At 36.5% G+C, this 17,749-nt stretch overlaps 1 protein-coding gene across 1 annotated transcript in view; it reads left to right on the plus strand.

Moving 5' to 3' along the window:
* The first annotated feature begins 3,621 nt into the window (after positions 1 to 3,621).
* LOC142337949 (MFS-type transporter SLC18B1-like) overlaps positions 3,622 to 17,749 on the plus strand; it is a 41,336-nt gene continuing 27,208 nt past the window's right edge. The window contains exons 1-4 of the mRNA XM_075387582.1: positions 3,622 to 3,745; positions 3,916 to 4,023; positions 4,265 to 4,361; positions 5,080 to 5,097. Of these exons, the coding sequence (XP_075243697.1) occupies positions 3,622 to 3,745; positions 3,916 to 4,023; positions 4,265 to 4,361; positions 5,080 to 5,097 (347 nt within the window). The remainder of the gene's footprint in view (positions 3,746 to 3,915; positions 4,024 to 4,264; positions 4,362 to 5,079; positions 5,098 to 17,749) is intronic.

Here is a 17,749-nt window from a genome sequence, read left to right on the forward strand (position 1 = left end):
ATTTTCCAATCAAATGAGTTAACTCTCAATGCCTCTAAAACATAGCTCATAGTCTTTAGCAAAACAAAACGAACTGCCTATACACAGATGGTTGTTGACAATGTAGTCATTGATGAAAAAGAGGCGATCAAATACTTAGGCGTCCACATTGATAGATTATTAACTTTCCAAGAAGAAACAAAACACATACTAAAAATTGGCCGCCGGTTTTAAGACTATTTATACAATAAAAAGAACAATTCCAGACAATATGAAAAAACTCATTCTCAACGCATTAGTGTTGAGTCACATACATTATTCAGCAACTATCATTCAGTCTATCAACCAAAATCTTGTTCTAACACTGGACAGACAACCTAATTGGGCAGTTAAAGCTAGCTTCTTTAGGAAAAAGTTTGATTCGTCTAGAGATCTGAAACTAAAGCATAAAATTTTACCTATGCATTATTTTTTGAAATTAAAGCGAATTATTTACATCCGGAAGATTAAAACAACTACCAGCATTTTGATAAAAGCAGGGGCGGTGAACTTAAAACCTGGAAAATTAACAAAAATGAAAGAACTGGACCCGAGTAATGGAGCTGTAATATCAAGAGCTCAAAACTAGAAGATTCATTCGTTAGAAAAGTTTTACAGGACTGGAATTCTTTACCTTGTCACTTAAGAAAAAACGAAATTAAAATAAGAATTCAAAAAACAAATCTTTAATCATATTTTTGAGGAATTTAAAGGAGACCCTTGCAAGCATTTATCGGATTGTTTTTCTTAGAAACATTTAAGGTTTAAAAACTAACTTTTCTTGGGTTCAAATCCGAATAAATAAACTTTTTTTCAGTAATGACATTGCTATTATTATTATTGATACTTTGCACTGCCATTTTGTTTTGCGCAATCTACTAATTTGTTTTTGCACAGCAAAAATTGATTGAATTCAGTGTTCTTTTTTTATTTCCTTCTCTAATACAGTGAAAGAGTTCTGACCTCCAAGACTCTTCTTACATAAATGAAATTCAAACATCAAGAGTATCATCAAGCTCCTTGGACTGATAGGAATTGATATGCAATTTTTTAATGAAAATTTATTCACCCAGATGTAATCAAAACAAAATCACCCAAACGAAAATATTAATTCCTTTCATGGAATTGAGCTCCCTGCAGTCGGTTGGCCCGACCAGAGATAAATATTTAAACATTTACTTTTTACATTTTTCATGAGCAGTATTGACTTATTATCGCCTATGCCTGAACCATTCAACCAATTTTTAGAAATTATATCACTAAAACTCCTCTCCGAATCTTAAAAATCCAAGGTCACCGCAATACAGCTACATACCGCTTCGCAGCTATCAAATGAGAATAGCAAATTATTATAAAAAAATGAGAGCATATAATGTTATTCTACTGACAAGATATAATAAAATGCCTCCATGTTTAGAATCAATTGAATGTAACTTAAATGCAAATGCAACTTCCCACATTTAATCACTTAACGGAAAATATTAATTCTTTTTATGGAGTCTAGCTCACTGACGTAGGGCCGGCGGACCAGAAAGATCTCTTAAAAACATCAGATTTTTACAGAAATCTAATGACGAAAATTAACATGATTCCAACGAGGGAATCACTCCTCTTTATTTAGCGGCCTTCAAAAGTAGAAGTTAAATTGCATGTAATCAAGGAACCATTTTCTATAAAGCCAATACTTGTTCAATTACCATTTTAAGGCAGACCCCTTGTGGGCTCTTTTTACAGCCTTAAACTATAATGAGCTAGGGCTACCTATTTCTGCGCCCGAAGTAGGTTTACCTATATCTCTCAGACTAACCGACTCAGTAAAACAATGAACATATATTTCAATTATAACGGTGGTTATAAAGAATAAAACCGAAGTCAGAGATACGCAAATCGTGCAACTACTCTAAGAGACTGAATATAGTTAGTGGAGTTCTCTCTATAAAAAAGAGAATAGTGTCTTCTCAGTCTCTGATTGGATGAAGTAATACATCCAGTATTTCTACTGCTACATCCATCCGGGTTTAAGAGTTTAAATCCGAATTTGTGAACTGTAGCAGATATACGCTGGATGTGTCATCCTCGTTGAGTAGTGGAGTGGAGAGTTGTGTTGTCTCTGAAGTGAGGTTGTGACTTATGCCGTCGTCTCGAGTCCTTGTTCGTGAAGTAGTGACTAGTGTTCACAGTGAGGGTTTTGTCTGATAATAGAACGAGTGAGGATTCCAGTTACAGGGTGTGCTGGCCAGTAACGTCAGTCCTGTTTAGAGTACCCAACTGCTCTGCACTGTCATGTAGTGAGGATGTGTTCCCAGTTGAAAGATCGCTTGTAGTCCGTAGTCTCTGTCTGGTTTGTACAAGGAGATTTCTGTTTATCTCCATCTCGTACAAGGTTTGAACCAGTTGGATTTACCAGCATATCTTTTGGTGAGATCCATCTTTTAGCTACGGTTGGAGCTCCTTTCCCTAATAAATTTGTTCGTTAAACTTAATAATTGCTTAGTCACTCCCGACCGGGAGGAAGAAGAAATGAACTGGTCTTAATCTTCAATTGTAGCAAAGAAGAAAGGATGAAAATATAATATGGACAGTGGAAATATAAAAAGTAAAAAGAGAAAGAATGGTAAAAAGACAAAAATGAAAGTTCATGAGTTTTCAGAACAGTGAGTCTGTATGTTTTATGGGACTCTGAGCCCGATGTTGTAGGAGTGTGGCCTACGTCCGATATTCGAATTCAAAGTCAGGGGCCCGATTGTCTGGATCCCTGAAGAATTCTAAGAATTCATGATCGCATGCCAGGCAAGCTGCAATGGCACGGCGGAGAAAGTCGACGTTGCAGTGTGGTTGTAACGCGAGAAGATGGTTGAGAATCTGTGTCTCCTCTGCTGACGGCTCTCAATTGTCCAACTTGTTTGTCATCCAGTCCCTGTAGGGGAGGTTTAAAGTGTGGCCGTGCATGCATTTCGTAGCTCCTCCCTCTACACCCTAGAGATACTCGATCGGGACGTGTATTGGATGGTTGGTCTTCGCATAGAGCGGCGAAAATTCGAAAATAGAGCGGCATTTTATCGGATCGAAAATTCGGAGAGTGCCTTCACAATAAGTTGGCTCAATTATATAACTATAGTTCATGTAGTAGAGTGAAGTTGGTTTTGTATTGGCGTACTGGAGACGCGAATGCGAAATTCATGTGGATGATGGGATTTCTCTTGTGGAAGTGGTGTTGGACAAATAAGTAATTGTGCAACATTTTCACTTCATTGACCTTTTGTGTTTGGTCATTGACATCCATCTAGGTGGGATTCAAAAAACCAAACTGGAGATGGAAGGGGTCGTGTTTCTAATAAATACGGTAGGGAGCGACATCACGAGTGAAAAACGTGTTCAAGTAATCCTCCTGGCGGTCCGCAAGGACAAAGAAGTTTTTGTACTGGTGCCAAAAACGTTCTGTGAAACGTGGGTTGGTCTGAAAGTGGAGACACTCTATTGAGAGATCTCTACCCGAACCTCATGGACATACTCATTTTCCAATTTTCGAAGGGAGCAGGAACTAGCAGTGGGTTTCAAAGTATGTTTTTGTGGTGTAGATGTGTAGTTGATTCGCTCGGTAACATGGGCACCGTGGATTGTGTCAATGCCGAGAGGATTTGTGAATTGGTGAAAACGAAATTCTGGTCCTGGTGCTCTGAGGGTGATCCCTTGTGTGGGAGCAAAGGGTTTGCTCTTGCTCTAAGGGGTGAGGGCTGTGGGCCTCTTGGGGGGCTTGCAGTATGTCGGGCGGGTGACTGTGAACCCTGAATCGGTGAAGAGCGCACGGGGTACATTTCTTGTGCTGTTATTTTATGGCGTCTCCTAGGAGAAGGGTCGATGCACGGATAATTATCCGTCGATGTCGGTTGATCGTAGGCGTTGGTTATGGAGAGGACGTCTGTGGTCGGAAAGGTGGAATGGTTGGGCCATACCGTGGTGAAGGTACACGTGGTCGTTGTGAAAAGAGTGTGGGCATTACTGTTGGTGAGTACACCAGTGGTTGAGACCGTGGTTGAGGTCCACAAATCTTGCCAGAGTATACCCAATTTGGAACGACCGTTTCAGGCTTAAAACGACCTGATTGTTCCGCTATGTCAACTTCATCAGCCCAAGAGGAGATACTAATAGGCTGGGATGGTGGTTGTCGTGTGATATGGATATTTTGGTGGTGTCGCAAATAGTGATGGTGGCTGTGGAGGTAAATATTTGAGTTCATATGCTTTAGGGTCAACATTTGGAGGAGTTGGTGAACCTCCCTCTTGTGCTGTGGTGGTGACTGCTAAGGATGCGCTAAAACAAAAAGTGTTACCTACGAGTGCTAGGTAAAATTAAATGAGCTCTACTGGGATTTCCTGATAGTCAGGGTCATCTTCGAGAGAGTCCCTTGAAAGTAAAATACCATGCGAGCGTTTACGTTTATTTGGATGAAAAGTGTGTAAGTGAATGGATTGAAAGTCAGGTTTCTTGTGTGATGCTATTGGTAATTTGTAGCATTCATAAACAGATGCGGGGGAGTAAAGACGCGATTTTTATTTGGGTTATTGCGTACAGGAGAGGGGAATCTTTATAGGAGTTTTCAAACTTTTTGTGTAATAGATTCAATTCAGTTTGAGAGTGTGGAGTGCAACTGTCAACGGAGTGTTTCCCGTCTTTTCTTAGGTGATGGTGGTTTATATTGTGTGGAATTGGATTGTAATACGTGGAATATTGTCTGTGAAAACTGTACGAAAAATCTGGAGGTAATAATCTTAGCCAATGTGATATTGAGGCCGAGAAGGTATTTGAGATTGTATGCGGTAAATGCGCTACGAAATAGGCCAAGTAGGCACTATAAAAAATTAAAAACTGTCCATATTATGGCTATCTCTTTTAATACGTACCAAAGGTATCCAAAGAGTCCAATGAGGGATTCTTTTAAATGGTTGCCATTGATTAGGTCACGCCAATCAAGACGGCGAAGTGTAAATTTTTTTCCGTTAATGAAGAGTTTATTAAAATAGTTGTTGTGTTCGCTTTGTAACTGTGATAATTGTGTTGTAGTTGTGCTTGTTTTGCAAGGTCTGCAAATTTTACAGCTTGTGCTACTTCAAATTTCTCCGTGGCGTCGTCTAAAATTCAGTGAAATTTCATTTTCTCGATGGACTTAGTCCAATCGTGTCGACTGTATATGCCGAGTTGTTGTGCTGTAAAGTCCGCGTGGGTGAAGCGGTTTTCAACTTGAAAATTCTGACAGGGTTTAGCGCTTTAATTGGATAAGGCGTTAAATGGTATGAATCATCGCCATCCGCATCAAGTTAGGTTTGTTGATCAAAGTTATCCAATCTATATGGTGCTTTAATAGACCAAGGAAAGGTCTTACGTGTGAGTTGGTCTACAAAATGTCTTTTGTGTTGGTAGAATACAGGAATTCGTTCGTAACATTGGTTCTCTAGTACATAAAGAGGTGACGAGACAACTTAACAATGAAAAAGTGAATTTACATTTGAACATTCAACTGTAGCGAATGTGTGGCGCTGTCCTGTGATGACATATCCTACAAGTGGAAGTTTTTGTGTTAAAAGAATAAATGCGGTTTGTTTAAGATCACGATCTAGATCGCAAAATTTTTATAAATAGATAGGACTTGTGTGGTCCATTTAATGTAAGACTCAGCTAACCATGTAGTCGAGTTTTGCATCAAACCGTACATTTGGGTGTACAGCACCAAACCAATTTTGTTTTCTAAAAAGTTTTTTTTTTCAGATTAACGATAAACAGATGATTCTTGTGGGATAATATATCCATTGCGGATATTTGCTTTAGTATATGGTGTGATGGAGGGTGCTCCATTAGGAATAGTTGAGTGTACATCTTTAAAATCGGCTGATGCTTTGCCTGCAACAGCGTTAAAACATTCTTGATATTGGACAAAAATGTCTTGTTATTTTACAGCATAGTTTGGGCGATCTTCGTTACATTTATATAGCAATTTTGTGAGGACCTCAAAACGAGAGAGTGCAAATTCATCATAAAGGTGTTTTTAAAAACGACTAGAGTACATGTGTTCATTGTGTTTGTGACAAGAATTGGTTTCATTATTTTCGAGTGTTCCAATATAATAGCGTTTAAGAAATTTTATTATGCGTGCATAAGATCTCCAACTTCGACAAAAATACGACAGAGATTGTTGGGTTCCCAAATAACTGCTGATTTGATGGCGTGATTTGGAAGACAGTAGCCTCGTTCCAGATTGCATTTTATACTGCTTTTGCCGTAGTAAATGTTTTCTGGTTTTACGTCAAAACTGTCAAAACTAAGCGTGATGTTAGTGATTTGAAGTGACCATCCTAGTGTGTGAATGACATTATATTCGTGTTCAGGGTTTTGACCTGGACAATTAGCCCAGGGGTTATCTGTAGCATTTGGGATCCATTCGTGGTCCCGTGGACTATAAACCATGCTTCCCTGTTGGCAAGCAAAGCGTCTATAACGATCAAGTTGAAAACGGCCTTGTTTGACTTCAATATTAGCTTGCCATCGTGTACATCGAATTGTATTATTTGTGGGTGATAGTGGTGTTTACTTATGAGACCAACGCGTGGAAGTTCTCTATGCGCTTCAATTCTGTTGGAAAGAAAAGTCTTTCCATATTGTTAACATACCAATTATCGCGATCAAACCTAAAGCCTCTGTTGAGTGAGATTTTGTGATAAAAGCTTTCTTTGTGTCTAAGTTTAGCGTGTAAGGCGTAGGCGCGTACTTAAAGTGTTCAAATTTGCACAAATATTTGTACTTGTGCGGGTAGTATCTGAAAGTCTGCCTGTTTGATCTTATATTCGCCAATTTTATTGAGCTTAAGGTACTGCATATTTGTGATATGCTTTGAGGAGCAATCATAGCGTGTGACTACTAGATCATGTACTCCTGATTTGGGTGTGGAAATGTTGTGTTTATCAACTTTAATGGGTTGTTTTATTGGAAAAGGGTGTAAAAAGAATAAATTAGGCAATAAGAAAATTAAATTTGTAATGGACATGTGTAAGGAAGTCCAGAGTAAAGATTGTAGAAACCAAAATATCCTGCGGTGTTTTTTGTATCTGTCAAATTTATAGTGAATTTCTTGGGAGATGAGGTTGATGTGTATGTTTTCACCCTAAAAATGGTGCAACAGCTTGTGGGTGAAAAATTAGTTTGTCTTGTTGAACGATGATATTTACAGAAATTATAATTTTAGATTTTTCAAGTAATTCGTGTGCTCGTTTTTTTTGTACTGGGGTGATCTTGTGTGGTTTAGAAACTCTCTGTTTGGCCCAATTGTGAAGTTGTTCAGCGTTGTTGTGATCTCCGAAAAGGGCGGTTGGGGAACAATAAATTTTGGATCAAGTTTTAGTGGCAGAGTTGGATTAGTTCGAGTAGTGTCGGATTGTTTCCAATACAATGGTGAGAATATTCGTCTGGGTCTGGTTAGGTGAGTTTGAACTGAGTTTAATTATAGGTGGTGTAACTTAAAATTTAAGTGGTAGTGAACTTTGAAATGAAGCTGATGAACTGAGAAAATTAAGTGAGTGATTCCAGTGTGCTTGTGAAAGTAAGCGTTCAATATTAATTACTGGTCCTTGTGGCGGATTAAAAGAGTTTCTCGCAATTTATGATGAAGTAAGTGAAGGAAATTGAGAGTCAGGTGAATTAGAGATAGAGGTATCTGAGAGAAGACTAATATCTTGTGGTGTATCGTTTATAATTGAAAGAGTGCGAATTGGCTGTGGCAATTCAGAACTGTTGGTTTCATCTGTGTTTGCAAAATTTATAGGTTGACTGGAGAATTGTGGTGTGTTTGAATAATTAATTAAATGAGTTTGTGAGGCTCGTGGTGGAGCAGGTAAAATAATGTGTGGTTCAAGTGTTGTGTTATCGAGAAAGCCTGAGTATTGCAAAAAAAGTCTGGTTATTTATTTGGTGTAGCAGTTGTTCTGCTTGCGTTCGGTGTATTTGCGCTTGGCTTTGATAGGTGCATATGGGATCACTGATTGTGGGGGTAAAGTGGGGGGAGTGTCTAGTAGGACGAGGTTTGTCTGCAGATTTGGCAGTAGGAATGACTGAGTAGGCGTGTTCTTCGTTCTCTTGTGCTTGTGGTTTTTTTATTAAAGAGTTTAAATGATGAATTTTTGGCGGTGGATTGCTTGGTCGCTTCACTGTTTGAGCAAATAGGCAATGCGGATACGGGGGACCACTTGGGTTAGTGTTGGATTGTTGATTAGAGGACGCAATTGTAATGTTAATCGCTGGCCCAGAGTGGGGCAATTACCACAAAAAAGATTTTATAGCTAGTGAAAGTTGGAACAACAATTATAATTAGATTTAAAGTAGGTATACTAATTCGGATTAATGCGAAGATGATTCTGGTAGAAGGGCATTGTGTTGATAGATTAGATCTAAAAAATCAGAAGACAAAACTGTTAACAATTCTGCAATTATATAATCTTTTTTATCAAATGAAAAGATAATATTCGGATTTACAGGATCACTTTGTGAGCTGTTGTTTGGCGAGTTGTTGGTATTGCCTATCCAACCTAAGAAAATCTTTAATATATTTAATATCGTATTAGGCTGGAATAGCGTCAAGATTAGTGGTGTATGTAATGCCTGTATAGAGAAGTTCAGATAATTTAAGTGTTGCCTGAGGTGGAAAGATTGGGAGATATGTTCGTTATTAAAATCTCTAATATAAAAAACCCATTCACAAAGAGTGTGTGAATACAATATGTGTTCTAAATTATAAAAATATCCTGAAAACGGATTTGTTTGGTTTTGGTATTTTGAAAATATTGGAAAGTGTTGGCGTATGGTGTTCTCTTAAATAGTATTTCGATAATTAGTGTGAAGTAATTTGCTTACCTGGGTTTTAGTAGAGATTATGCTGAATTTTCAGTACTGTGACACTGAAAGTGTGGAGTGGTGTGGTAGCTGCTGTGAGCTGTTTAATCGGCGCTCCTTGAAGCTGGTTCGTTCTGCTCTGAAAGCTGTCTTAGAAAGAAGGTCAACAACTGTACTGCGAGACAGTTCTTATATTTTAAGAGAAGAAGAGTAAACTCAGTCTGGAAAATTTAGAATTTTTTCTAAGTGAAAATGAGCGTGCGAGAGTGAACAAAAAAATTTAAGATGAGAGAGTGAAGAAAGAGAAATTTAAGATAAATACGGTATATTCTAATTACGATTTTTTCTTCGGGGGAAAAAGTTGCCGAATCATATCTTGGTAAATACTTGAGATTAGGGAATTCTTCCCGGACCAAGCCGTGGGTCGGTTAATAACTTAATTTTTAGCTAATTTTCAATTTTATTATTTTTGTGGGGAATGGCGTGTAATCCCCTTTCTTTCATTTCCTGATGGAGGGGTTTTTGTGGTTCTTCTATGGTAGCAGGTAAAAAAATAGTCCATGTGCTTTGCGTACAATACTAAAGAGCTTGATTATTTTTTCCCAGTTAAGTAATTGTATTAAGGGGGAGAGGGATGAAGGAACTATCCAAATTATCCCTCTATAATCTCTCCCCCCCCCCGAACGAGGGAATTATAGTTTTTCGGTAGTTGTATTTATAGATTTAATAGGTATTTAGTGTGTTATGCTAATTTTTGTTCGTTAAATAATGCGAGAAGAGTGATTTTGTCTTTTAAAGAAGTGATGTGTATATGCTTTTAGAAGTGCGTCGTTCTTGAAGCCGAAAGTTCTCACTGTGGTATAAAGGTTCTATAGATAGTCTTTTGTCGGCAGACCTCTAAGACGAGCGTCTCTAGTATTGTAATCTTCCGAGTTACAATAGGGTTTTTCAGACAAGTAACAAGGTGGTAAGGGGGAGGGTTCACTAGTGGATGGTATGTCGTATGGTCGTCTCTAATGATAGTCGGATATTTGGGATGAAGTCGTAACATAGAGTTTTCCGAGAAGGATTTCTCCATTTGTTCTCGAACGAAAAAATCTATGGGTTATCATGGTACTATATTAGTGATTTGTTTACTGGAGAAGTCTTCTAATTTAGAGGTAACTATTGTGAGAGTATCAATTATTTTGTAATGTCCAATTTTTTGCGGTTGGATGTTTTTTGATATTCCATTTTGTGTAGCTTTATTTACAATTAAAATAATAAGTGTTACTTTTAAGTGGTTGTGCCGTTCCCAAACTGCCATTTATGAACGTGCGTAAATGTTTGTTTTGGTTTAAATAATTGTGGACTTCATTATAGACCTCAGAGTGTGTCTTTTCACGATTTAGAAACCAGTGTGCAAAAGTTCCTTTCTGTAATTTTTTAATTTGTGGGCGATCACCGAGATGGTCAGTGTGTGTATGTTTCGGAAAGGAATTACAAGGTGAATTAGGCAAAGGATTACATTTTCCAAAGCTATATGTAGTGAAAGATAGGTTGAAAATGATTGGTTTTTTGAGTTTTTGGCCGAATACAAGTTCATATGGTGAATGCTTCGTATTGGTTACAATTTGTGAAAATATTGGTAAAGGAAATATCTTTACTATTTGTGACCATGTATCGTATTGCGAATCTCAAACTGTGCGAAGAAATGTTTTTATTTGGCAATTAGTGTTTTCTATAAGTCCATTAGACCATGGTGCATAAGGCGTTCGTGGCTGAAAATGGACATAATACGTGCGGCAAAAGTGTGCAAATTCTCCGTTATTGTGTTCATTTTCGTTTCTGTTACGAAAATGTCAGGTATGCCAAATTTGACAATCCACTGACAAAAACAAACAGTGAGTGCATTTGCTGCATCGTTTTTGGGAGAAGGGTTGAGAACAACATAATATGTGAAAGCATCTAAAATAACATAGATATAAGAAGGCGGAGAAATTGGGTCTCTTGTGCCCATTGAAATACGGTGATTGATGTATGGTGAAACTTCTAGAAATTGCTGTTGTTGGGCCATGAGGATGTTTGGCATGGATTTGCTCGTTTGGAAATTCAAGCAATTTTGTGTAAGTATTGCTATCCATCTTTAATGTTCGGAAAATAATATTTTTATGTTATTGCCGCATATGTTGTTTCACGACCGGGATGGCCTGAAAGATCCTGAGCGTGCGCAGTATAAAATATGGTTAATAATAGAAAGATTGTTAAACAGATTTTTGATGGTTTAGTTTCTTGTATATAATATAATAGATTATTAGTTTCGTTTACACTCAGATCCTGGAAGTGTCCATAGAAGTGTAACAAGCCTTTGTTTGCTCGTATCGTTAGTGAATGGTTGGGGGTAATTTTATGTTTCTTCCAGAGACGAAGTTGTCTGATAACCAGATCTTGTTGTTGCGTTTCGTATAAGAGTGTATCATATACTTCCGTTTGCTCGTTTTAGAAGTATTTATAAATTTCCGGGGACTTGGGTACAAAATCATCTACTGCTTGGAGTGAGAATGTAATATTAATTATTAACTCTGCTTAGTTTGCTTTCTGAGGAAGGTGTATGAATGTTTCTGTTTTATTTGTTTTTAGAGTAACGTCAGTGTGTTGTACTATAGGATAAAATTCTAACGGTAATTGATTCTCGTTAATGTGTTTAGTTTTGTTTTGTTGTGTTTGTTCAATGGGTTTAGCTTTGGTTTTAAATTCGTGGTATGAAACAGGAAGGTCGAGATCATTCTCTAATTGTACTTTGAAATAGTTATCTTTAATCTTTAAATAGATTGGAAAATGTTTTGATTTTACAGCAGTGTCTGTAGTTGTTGTGTTAAAATATTTTTTTTTGATACAGTAGAGTGACATTATATAATTTGAGCGTGTTGGTTATGTGTCATGAAAAATTTAATATAAGGAGGGATCTGAACTGTTCTATGACGGTGCTCGTCTTGTGTTGTTGTCGTTAGTGAACGACTCAATAAATCCGGAAGTGAAAGTTTTTTCCCTTCTGTCCAAACTATATGAGGGTTTGGAAATTTCAATAGAATAAACTAAAATTTATATAATCTCTGGTTTTGTTTGTTCTTTTGTGCAAACAAAAAGAGATTTCGTTTGTTGTCAGTGTGTAAAGTAATGGGCTGTTGTGACCCTTGAATGAGAAATTCGTACTCCGAGAGTTCATAGGTTATTGCTGAGCATTCGCGAAGAATGGTTGAAAGTCTAAGAACTGAATGGTTGAAAGTCTAAGAATGGTTGAACGTCCAAACTGACTTTTTTGTAGAAGTGCAGCTCCAATGCCATAATTAGAGGTGTTCCGTCTGGAGGTTCCTATTTTAGTTTATTGAAAGTTTGCAGTAACTCTGTAGTTCATTTAAAATCTGTTGTATCTCGGAGTTGAAAAGGTCTCAAAATAACTTGTAAATTATAAATACATTTTGAGATGAAAGTGAAAAACCCAAAGTAATTCTGTTTTTCTTTTTAATTTTCCGGTGGTTGTAGTTTTAAAAACCCACCGATTTTGGATTTTAGCGGGTCTATGTGATTTTTTTTAAAATTTGTTGTCCCAAAAGTTTAACTGAATCGAGAAAACAAAGATTTATCAGGAGCGGCTTCGGGGTTTTCATTTCTCAGAGTTTTGTGATATTGTTCAAGCGTTTGTAACATTGTGTCTGGTGTAGTATCTTGTTTAAAAACATTATCAATCTATGTGATAATTTTATTTTTGCAAATCAGTGGTTTAAAAATACTACTCACAAAAGATGAAAAGGCTACTGGGCCGATAGGAATGCCGTAAAATAAACGTTTCAAACAGTTTTGTTGTCCTGCTATGAAAAAATTTGTGAGCCGTTGTGATGGTTTATCTAGCGGCATCTGGTTATATGCGCTATTCATATCTGCTATAGAACAAATCTGCCCATCAGTACAAGTGATTATTATTTGGATTGGCTTTATCGGCGAACTACGTTTTGTCTCGTCAACCATTGTGTTTAATTGGCGAGCATCTAAAACAATCTTTAGTGATTCTCCTTTTTTATGGATAATGACTGGTTTAATGAAAGTGTTTCCGTGGTGAGGGAATCTGTGTTAACAGGTGCTATAATATCAAAATGTGTTAGTATATCGAGTAAGTGTTGTACTCTAACTTGTAACTGAAGAGGAATGCGAGTTGCGCGTTGTTTTTTTAAAATAAGCTGTTGCTTTTAAGGGTAGGTTTATTTCTACTTTGATTTTCCCTACATCGAATTTAGATGTAGCATAAGATTTTTAAAATTGTATGAGAAGCTGTGCTAAGTGTTCAAATTGTGTTGGTGTTAACTTTGTGTGATCAAAATTGAACATCATGTTTTTTGTGAATTTTGAGACAACAAATGTTATCTGGATCCTTTTTTGTTGTGTTTTACATTTACGTTTTGGTTGTTTAGTGAGATTTAGGCAATAAAGTTTTTCAAGTGTTTCTGATGTATAGTATGTAAGGTAATTTGAAGTGTTAGCATCCATGAATTCCGTGAGTTCATTAATGCAATATTTTGTGGTTTGTAAATCAGTGAGTGAGATCTTGTTGTCTATACCCAATTAGGCCTTTTACAAGTGTTAGTGGGTGATTCAAAAAATTTTGTATGAGTATTTGAGTGAATGATAGGTAAGGGTATTAGAGTTTTAATATCCATTAGGAGAAGAACATATTTTCACGGAGTGGTATGAGTGATAAATCCGAGGCACAAAGAATAGTTCCGTTCGTATTATGGTTTTACATTCATATGCAGTTGAAGTGTAAGATAAAATTCTCTGTTCAAAGGTTTGAAAAAATAATGAGTTTTCACCAATAACAGGGAATAAACGTGAATAATCATTTGCTGCTGAGAGAACAAATGTTGAAGTTTTTAATTGTGATTTATGGTATTCATTATTTTTGCTCCAAGTATCATTATTGAGTAGATTCTGTGTGGCGCCCGAGTCCAATAGGAAGTCATTTTCAAGGTGTGGTTGAGAAACTAATTTTGTATGATCGGGTGTTTGTTGTGTTTATATTGTTAATGGTAATACCCAGATATTACTTTTGCATGATCTGGAAAGGATGTATTTTTCTGTGAGAGTGTTACATTCTTCTTGACAATTAAAATATGTATTTGTTATAATCAAAAAATGTAGTTGTTATAATCAAAATATGTGTTGGGTATCTTGATTTATTTCTAAGAGTGAATCACTGAATTGTTGTACTAGAAGTTGTTCCTCTGAGACGCTTTTTGTTTCTGTATTTTCTCTGTTAGACATTGTGTCGTCTGTTTGTTCTTGGTCTAAAAGTGAGTTAAAGTAGTTTCTTACATTACGAAGTCGCTTACGAGAGAATGGTCGTAGAACGATTTCCGTCTCTTTTATAATTAGGTGATTCTTGTCTAGAGTTATTTGACTATGTATTGTTAGTGCTGTAACCAGACTTGGTATAATTAGGGGGTCTTGGATATGGTAAACGGTTTTTAATTTCTATTGCCTCAATAAGGTGTCCAGTTTGAATTTGATAATTTGTTTGGACTTCTGTGTCTTGAAGTGTCACGGTTGTCTCTACTGTTGCTTCTAGAGCGATAGGGAAATGGTAGTGGTTCCCCGGTCCTTTTATTTGATGTGATTTGTTTGTTTGGAAGACTTTGGTTACTTTTCATCGCTTGATTAAAGATTTGTTCTTGAAAATTCGGTTTTTCGAGTGGTTTTGTGTATCTTTTGTTGGGACATGTAGAAATGCTGTGTCCCGAGCGTGGAAATTTTTTGCCAAATTTCAGGATGACTGGTTTTCCTTTAAAATTTGGATCATTTGAGTACTTTTGACGTACTAAGTTGATCCCATTTGCAATATCCTGTTCCACCATATGTATATCATCTATTGTGAGATGATCAATATCTAGAGAAAGATTACTTATTGACGATAAAAGAGTGGAAATTGTGTTTAGTTTGTGTCTATCTATGTGTGTTCTTGTGATATCTTCTTGATGTATTTTTCTACTATTTGTGCAAAAGGAAGCTCTGGTTCCAATGCATTGGATTCTTGATTTGCAATCTTTTTTAGAGCTATTCTGGCTAATTGTGGGTCGAGTGCTTTGACGAGTGCGTCATTCATTTGTGCATTACGCATATCTGGAGCGTTATTAACATATGCTTTTCGGGTCATTTTTTCAATTCTAAGCCCTAGTGTTTTTATTGGTTCACCAGAAGCACGTGTTATGCTTTCTAATAAAGATTTCGCTTGTGTTTGCGACTGCTGACTATCGAATGTCTTCTGAAATTCACGGCAAAACGCTTGCCAGTTTTTTTATTTCTAATGGTAAATGTGACTACCCTTGTTGTGTCGGGCCAATTAGGGCCGTTTGTATCATGGCAATTCGTTATATGATCCAATTTTCATGATACGGTGAATCAATTGGTTCTGGTCTTGCTGTCATTACCATATTTCATTTGGTAGCATTTAGGAAATCTTCTGTTGTATGTGTAGGATCAGTACCATCAAATGGTCTTAAAGACTGTTGCTTGGTTACTGAGCCTCCTAAATAGGGATACATCATTATTGTATTTCTACAAACTACAGGTGACGGTATTTGTGTAGAAGCTGCCTGTAGACAATAAGGGGTTGGAGCATTTGCTGTTTGTTGCATTTGCTGGTTGTGTTGAATTAATTAATATATCAGGTTCAGTGTTAATTTGTACGGACTTCTGTCTTTGTAAGCGTGGCAAAAGTGTGTTTACATTTGGTAATGTAGGAAGAATTGTGTTTAGTGGATCTAAATTTTGTATCAACTCAGTCGATTTCACAAGTTGTCTGTGTAGTTGATTTTGGTAAATATTTTTGTTTTTTTTTTCAGTTTCGTTAGCAGTAGTATTATTATTATTTCGAGTGTTATTTTGTTCATGATCTTCAGATCAATTAAGGTTTTATTGGTGTGTGATGAAAAGAGTGTTCAATCTTTTGGTAATGTTGAGTTAAAATCTGGTTCTGTAGTTTCAATAATATAAGTACCTTTAGGTTGTGAGTGGACAATAGTATCTAGAGTTTTCTATCGGTGACGCATCAAGAGACAAATTCGTGTTTTCTGGATTGTCGGTACATGTAAATTGTTGGTTTTTAGCGTAATAGTTTTTTATTTCGGTATTATTATGATTGGTAGACAATTTTTGTATAGTCTCTAATGGTACCTCTCTAATAGTTATGAAGTTTTGTGGAAACCAGTTTGGATCACAAATACAACGTAACGTTTCTGGTAGTTTACGTCTTAATTGTGTAAAGGTTTCAGCTATTAGTTTTGTATCAGTTTTGGAAAAATATATTTTACCAGACTTTTCCAAAATCTGTGTATATACCAGGCTAGAAGTGTATGACAATCGAGAATCTCTTCATAGTTTAGATCTGCGTCTTTAACGGAACTTCTGTATGTTTTAAGAAAATGAGTGACATTTTCTATTTCCTGTCGAGCAGTTTAATGTACGCTTTCGTTTCGTGATGGTAAAGCAGCAGTGCTAAGTGTAATGTCGAGAGGTTTAAGATTTTCAAAAGAGGATATTCCAAATACACCTTCTCTATCCGAGGGTTGTCTTGCTGACCATACTCCGTTAAACAATTCAAATAATGTATCTGATAGCGAGTTAAATAAATTGTCATATATGAGGGAAATATATGTGTTTGTGTGAGGATCAAAAAGAAAAAGAATCGAGCCCTTTGTGAGTTGAGCTCCATAAACTACAATTAGGTAGGAAAGAAACGCAGTTCGTGAAGCTTGTGATGCTTTCTCTGGTAATGAAAGGAGAGGCTGTTGCTCTGCTGCAAAATAGTGATATTTGAGTTGTTTTGCTATATTTTAAAGTAGATTTAATTCATCTTGGTGTTGATAGTGTTTACCCTCAAAGTGCGAAACCTCACGTGTGAGACGCTTGTTCTGTTGTGTAGGAACACCTATTTGTAGTTATTCAGACTGGGTATCACGATTAGAGGAACCAGTGTGGTGGTTCATTTTGTTAGTTTTTGTGCTTTAATATTAGGTATTTGGGTTTTTGTTGGAATTGTGTTTCCCGTTTTCTGAGTTTTAAGTGTAGAAAGAGTATAAAATTATATAAGCTATATCTATTTTTTTGTATGAGTTGTTTTTAACGGTTAGAGTTTGTCAACTCACTGGTTGCACCAGTTAAGGCAGACCCGTTGTGGGCTCCTTTTACAGCCTTATTGTATAAAGAGCTAAGGCTACCTATTTCTGCGCGCGAAGTAGGCTTACCTATATCTCTCAGACTAACCGACTCAATAAAACACTGAAGATATATTTCAATTATGACGGTGGTTTTAAAGAAGAACACCGGAGTCAGAGATACGCGCATCGTGCAACTACTCTAATAGACTTAATATAGTTAGTGAAGTTCTCTCTATGTGAAAGAGAATAGTGTCTTCTCAGTCTCTGATTGGATGAAGGTATACATCCAGTATCTCTACTGCTACAATTTTTTATTTCGTTTTAACATTAAGGTACAAAATTGTAGACTAACATGTTGTTTTGGTGTCGAACCCAAATTTCCTCTTAAAATCAATAAAATGTGCACAGGTTTTTTTTATTAAAAAGCACATCACCCCAATACACGTCTTTCCTTGATATAAGAAGAAAATCCGCAAGGTAAATGTGCTCATCTTATAGAGAACAGCAACAATTAACCAGATGACCTCAAAAAACTGAAGTATGAAAAGTCATTTCTCAAAAATTCATGATCTTTTAAAATGCATCTATTTTTGTAAAAATAATCAGAGATATTTAATGATAAGGTTGTCAAAATGGAGGGCATCAAACAAATTTGCAATTTTAATTTGTCA

This window comes from Convolutriloba macropyga, chromosome 4 (genome assembly GCF_964194025.1).
Source record: "Convolutriloba macropyga chromosome 4, txConMacr16.3, whole genome shotgun sequence".
Taxonomy (NCBI): Eukaryota; Metazoa; Xenacoelomorpha; order Acoela; family Convolutidae; genus Convolutriloba; species Convolutriloba macropyga.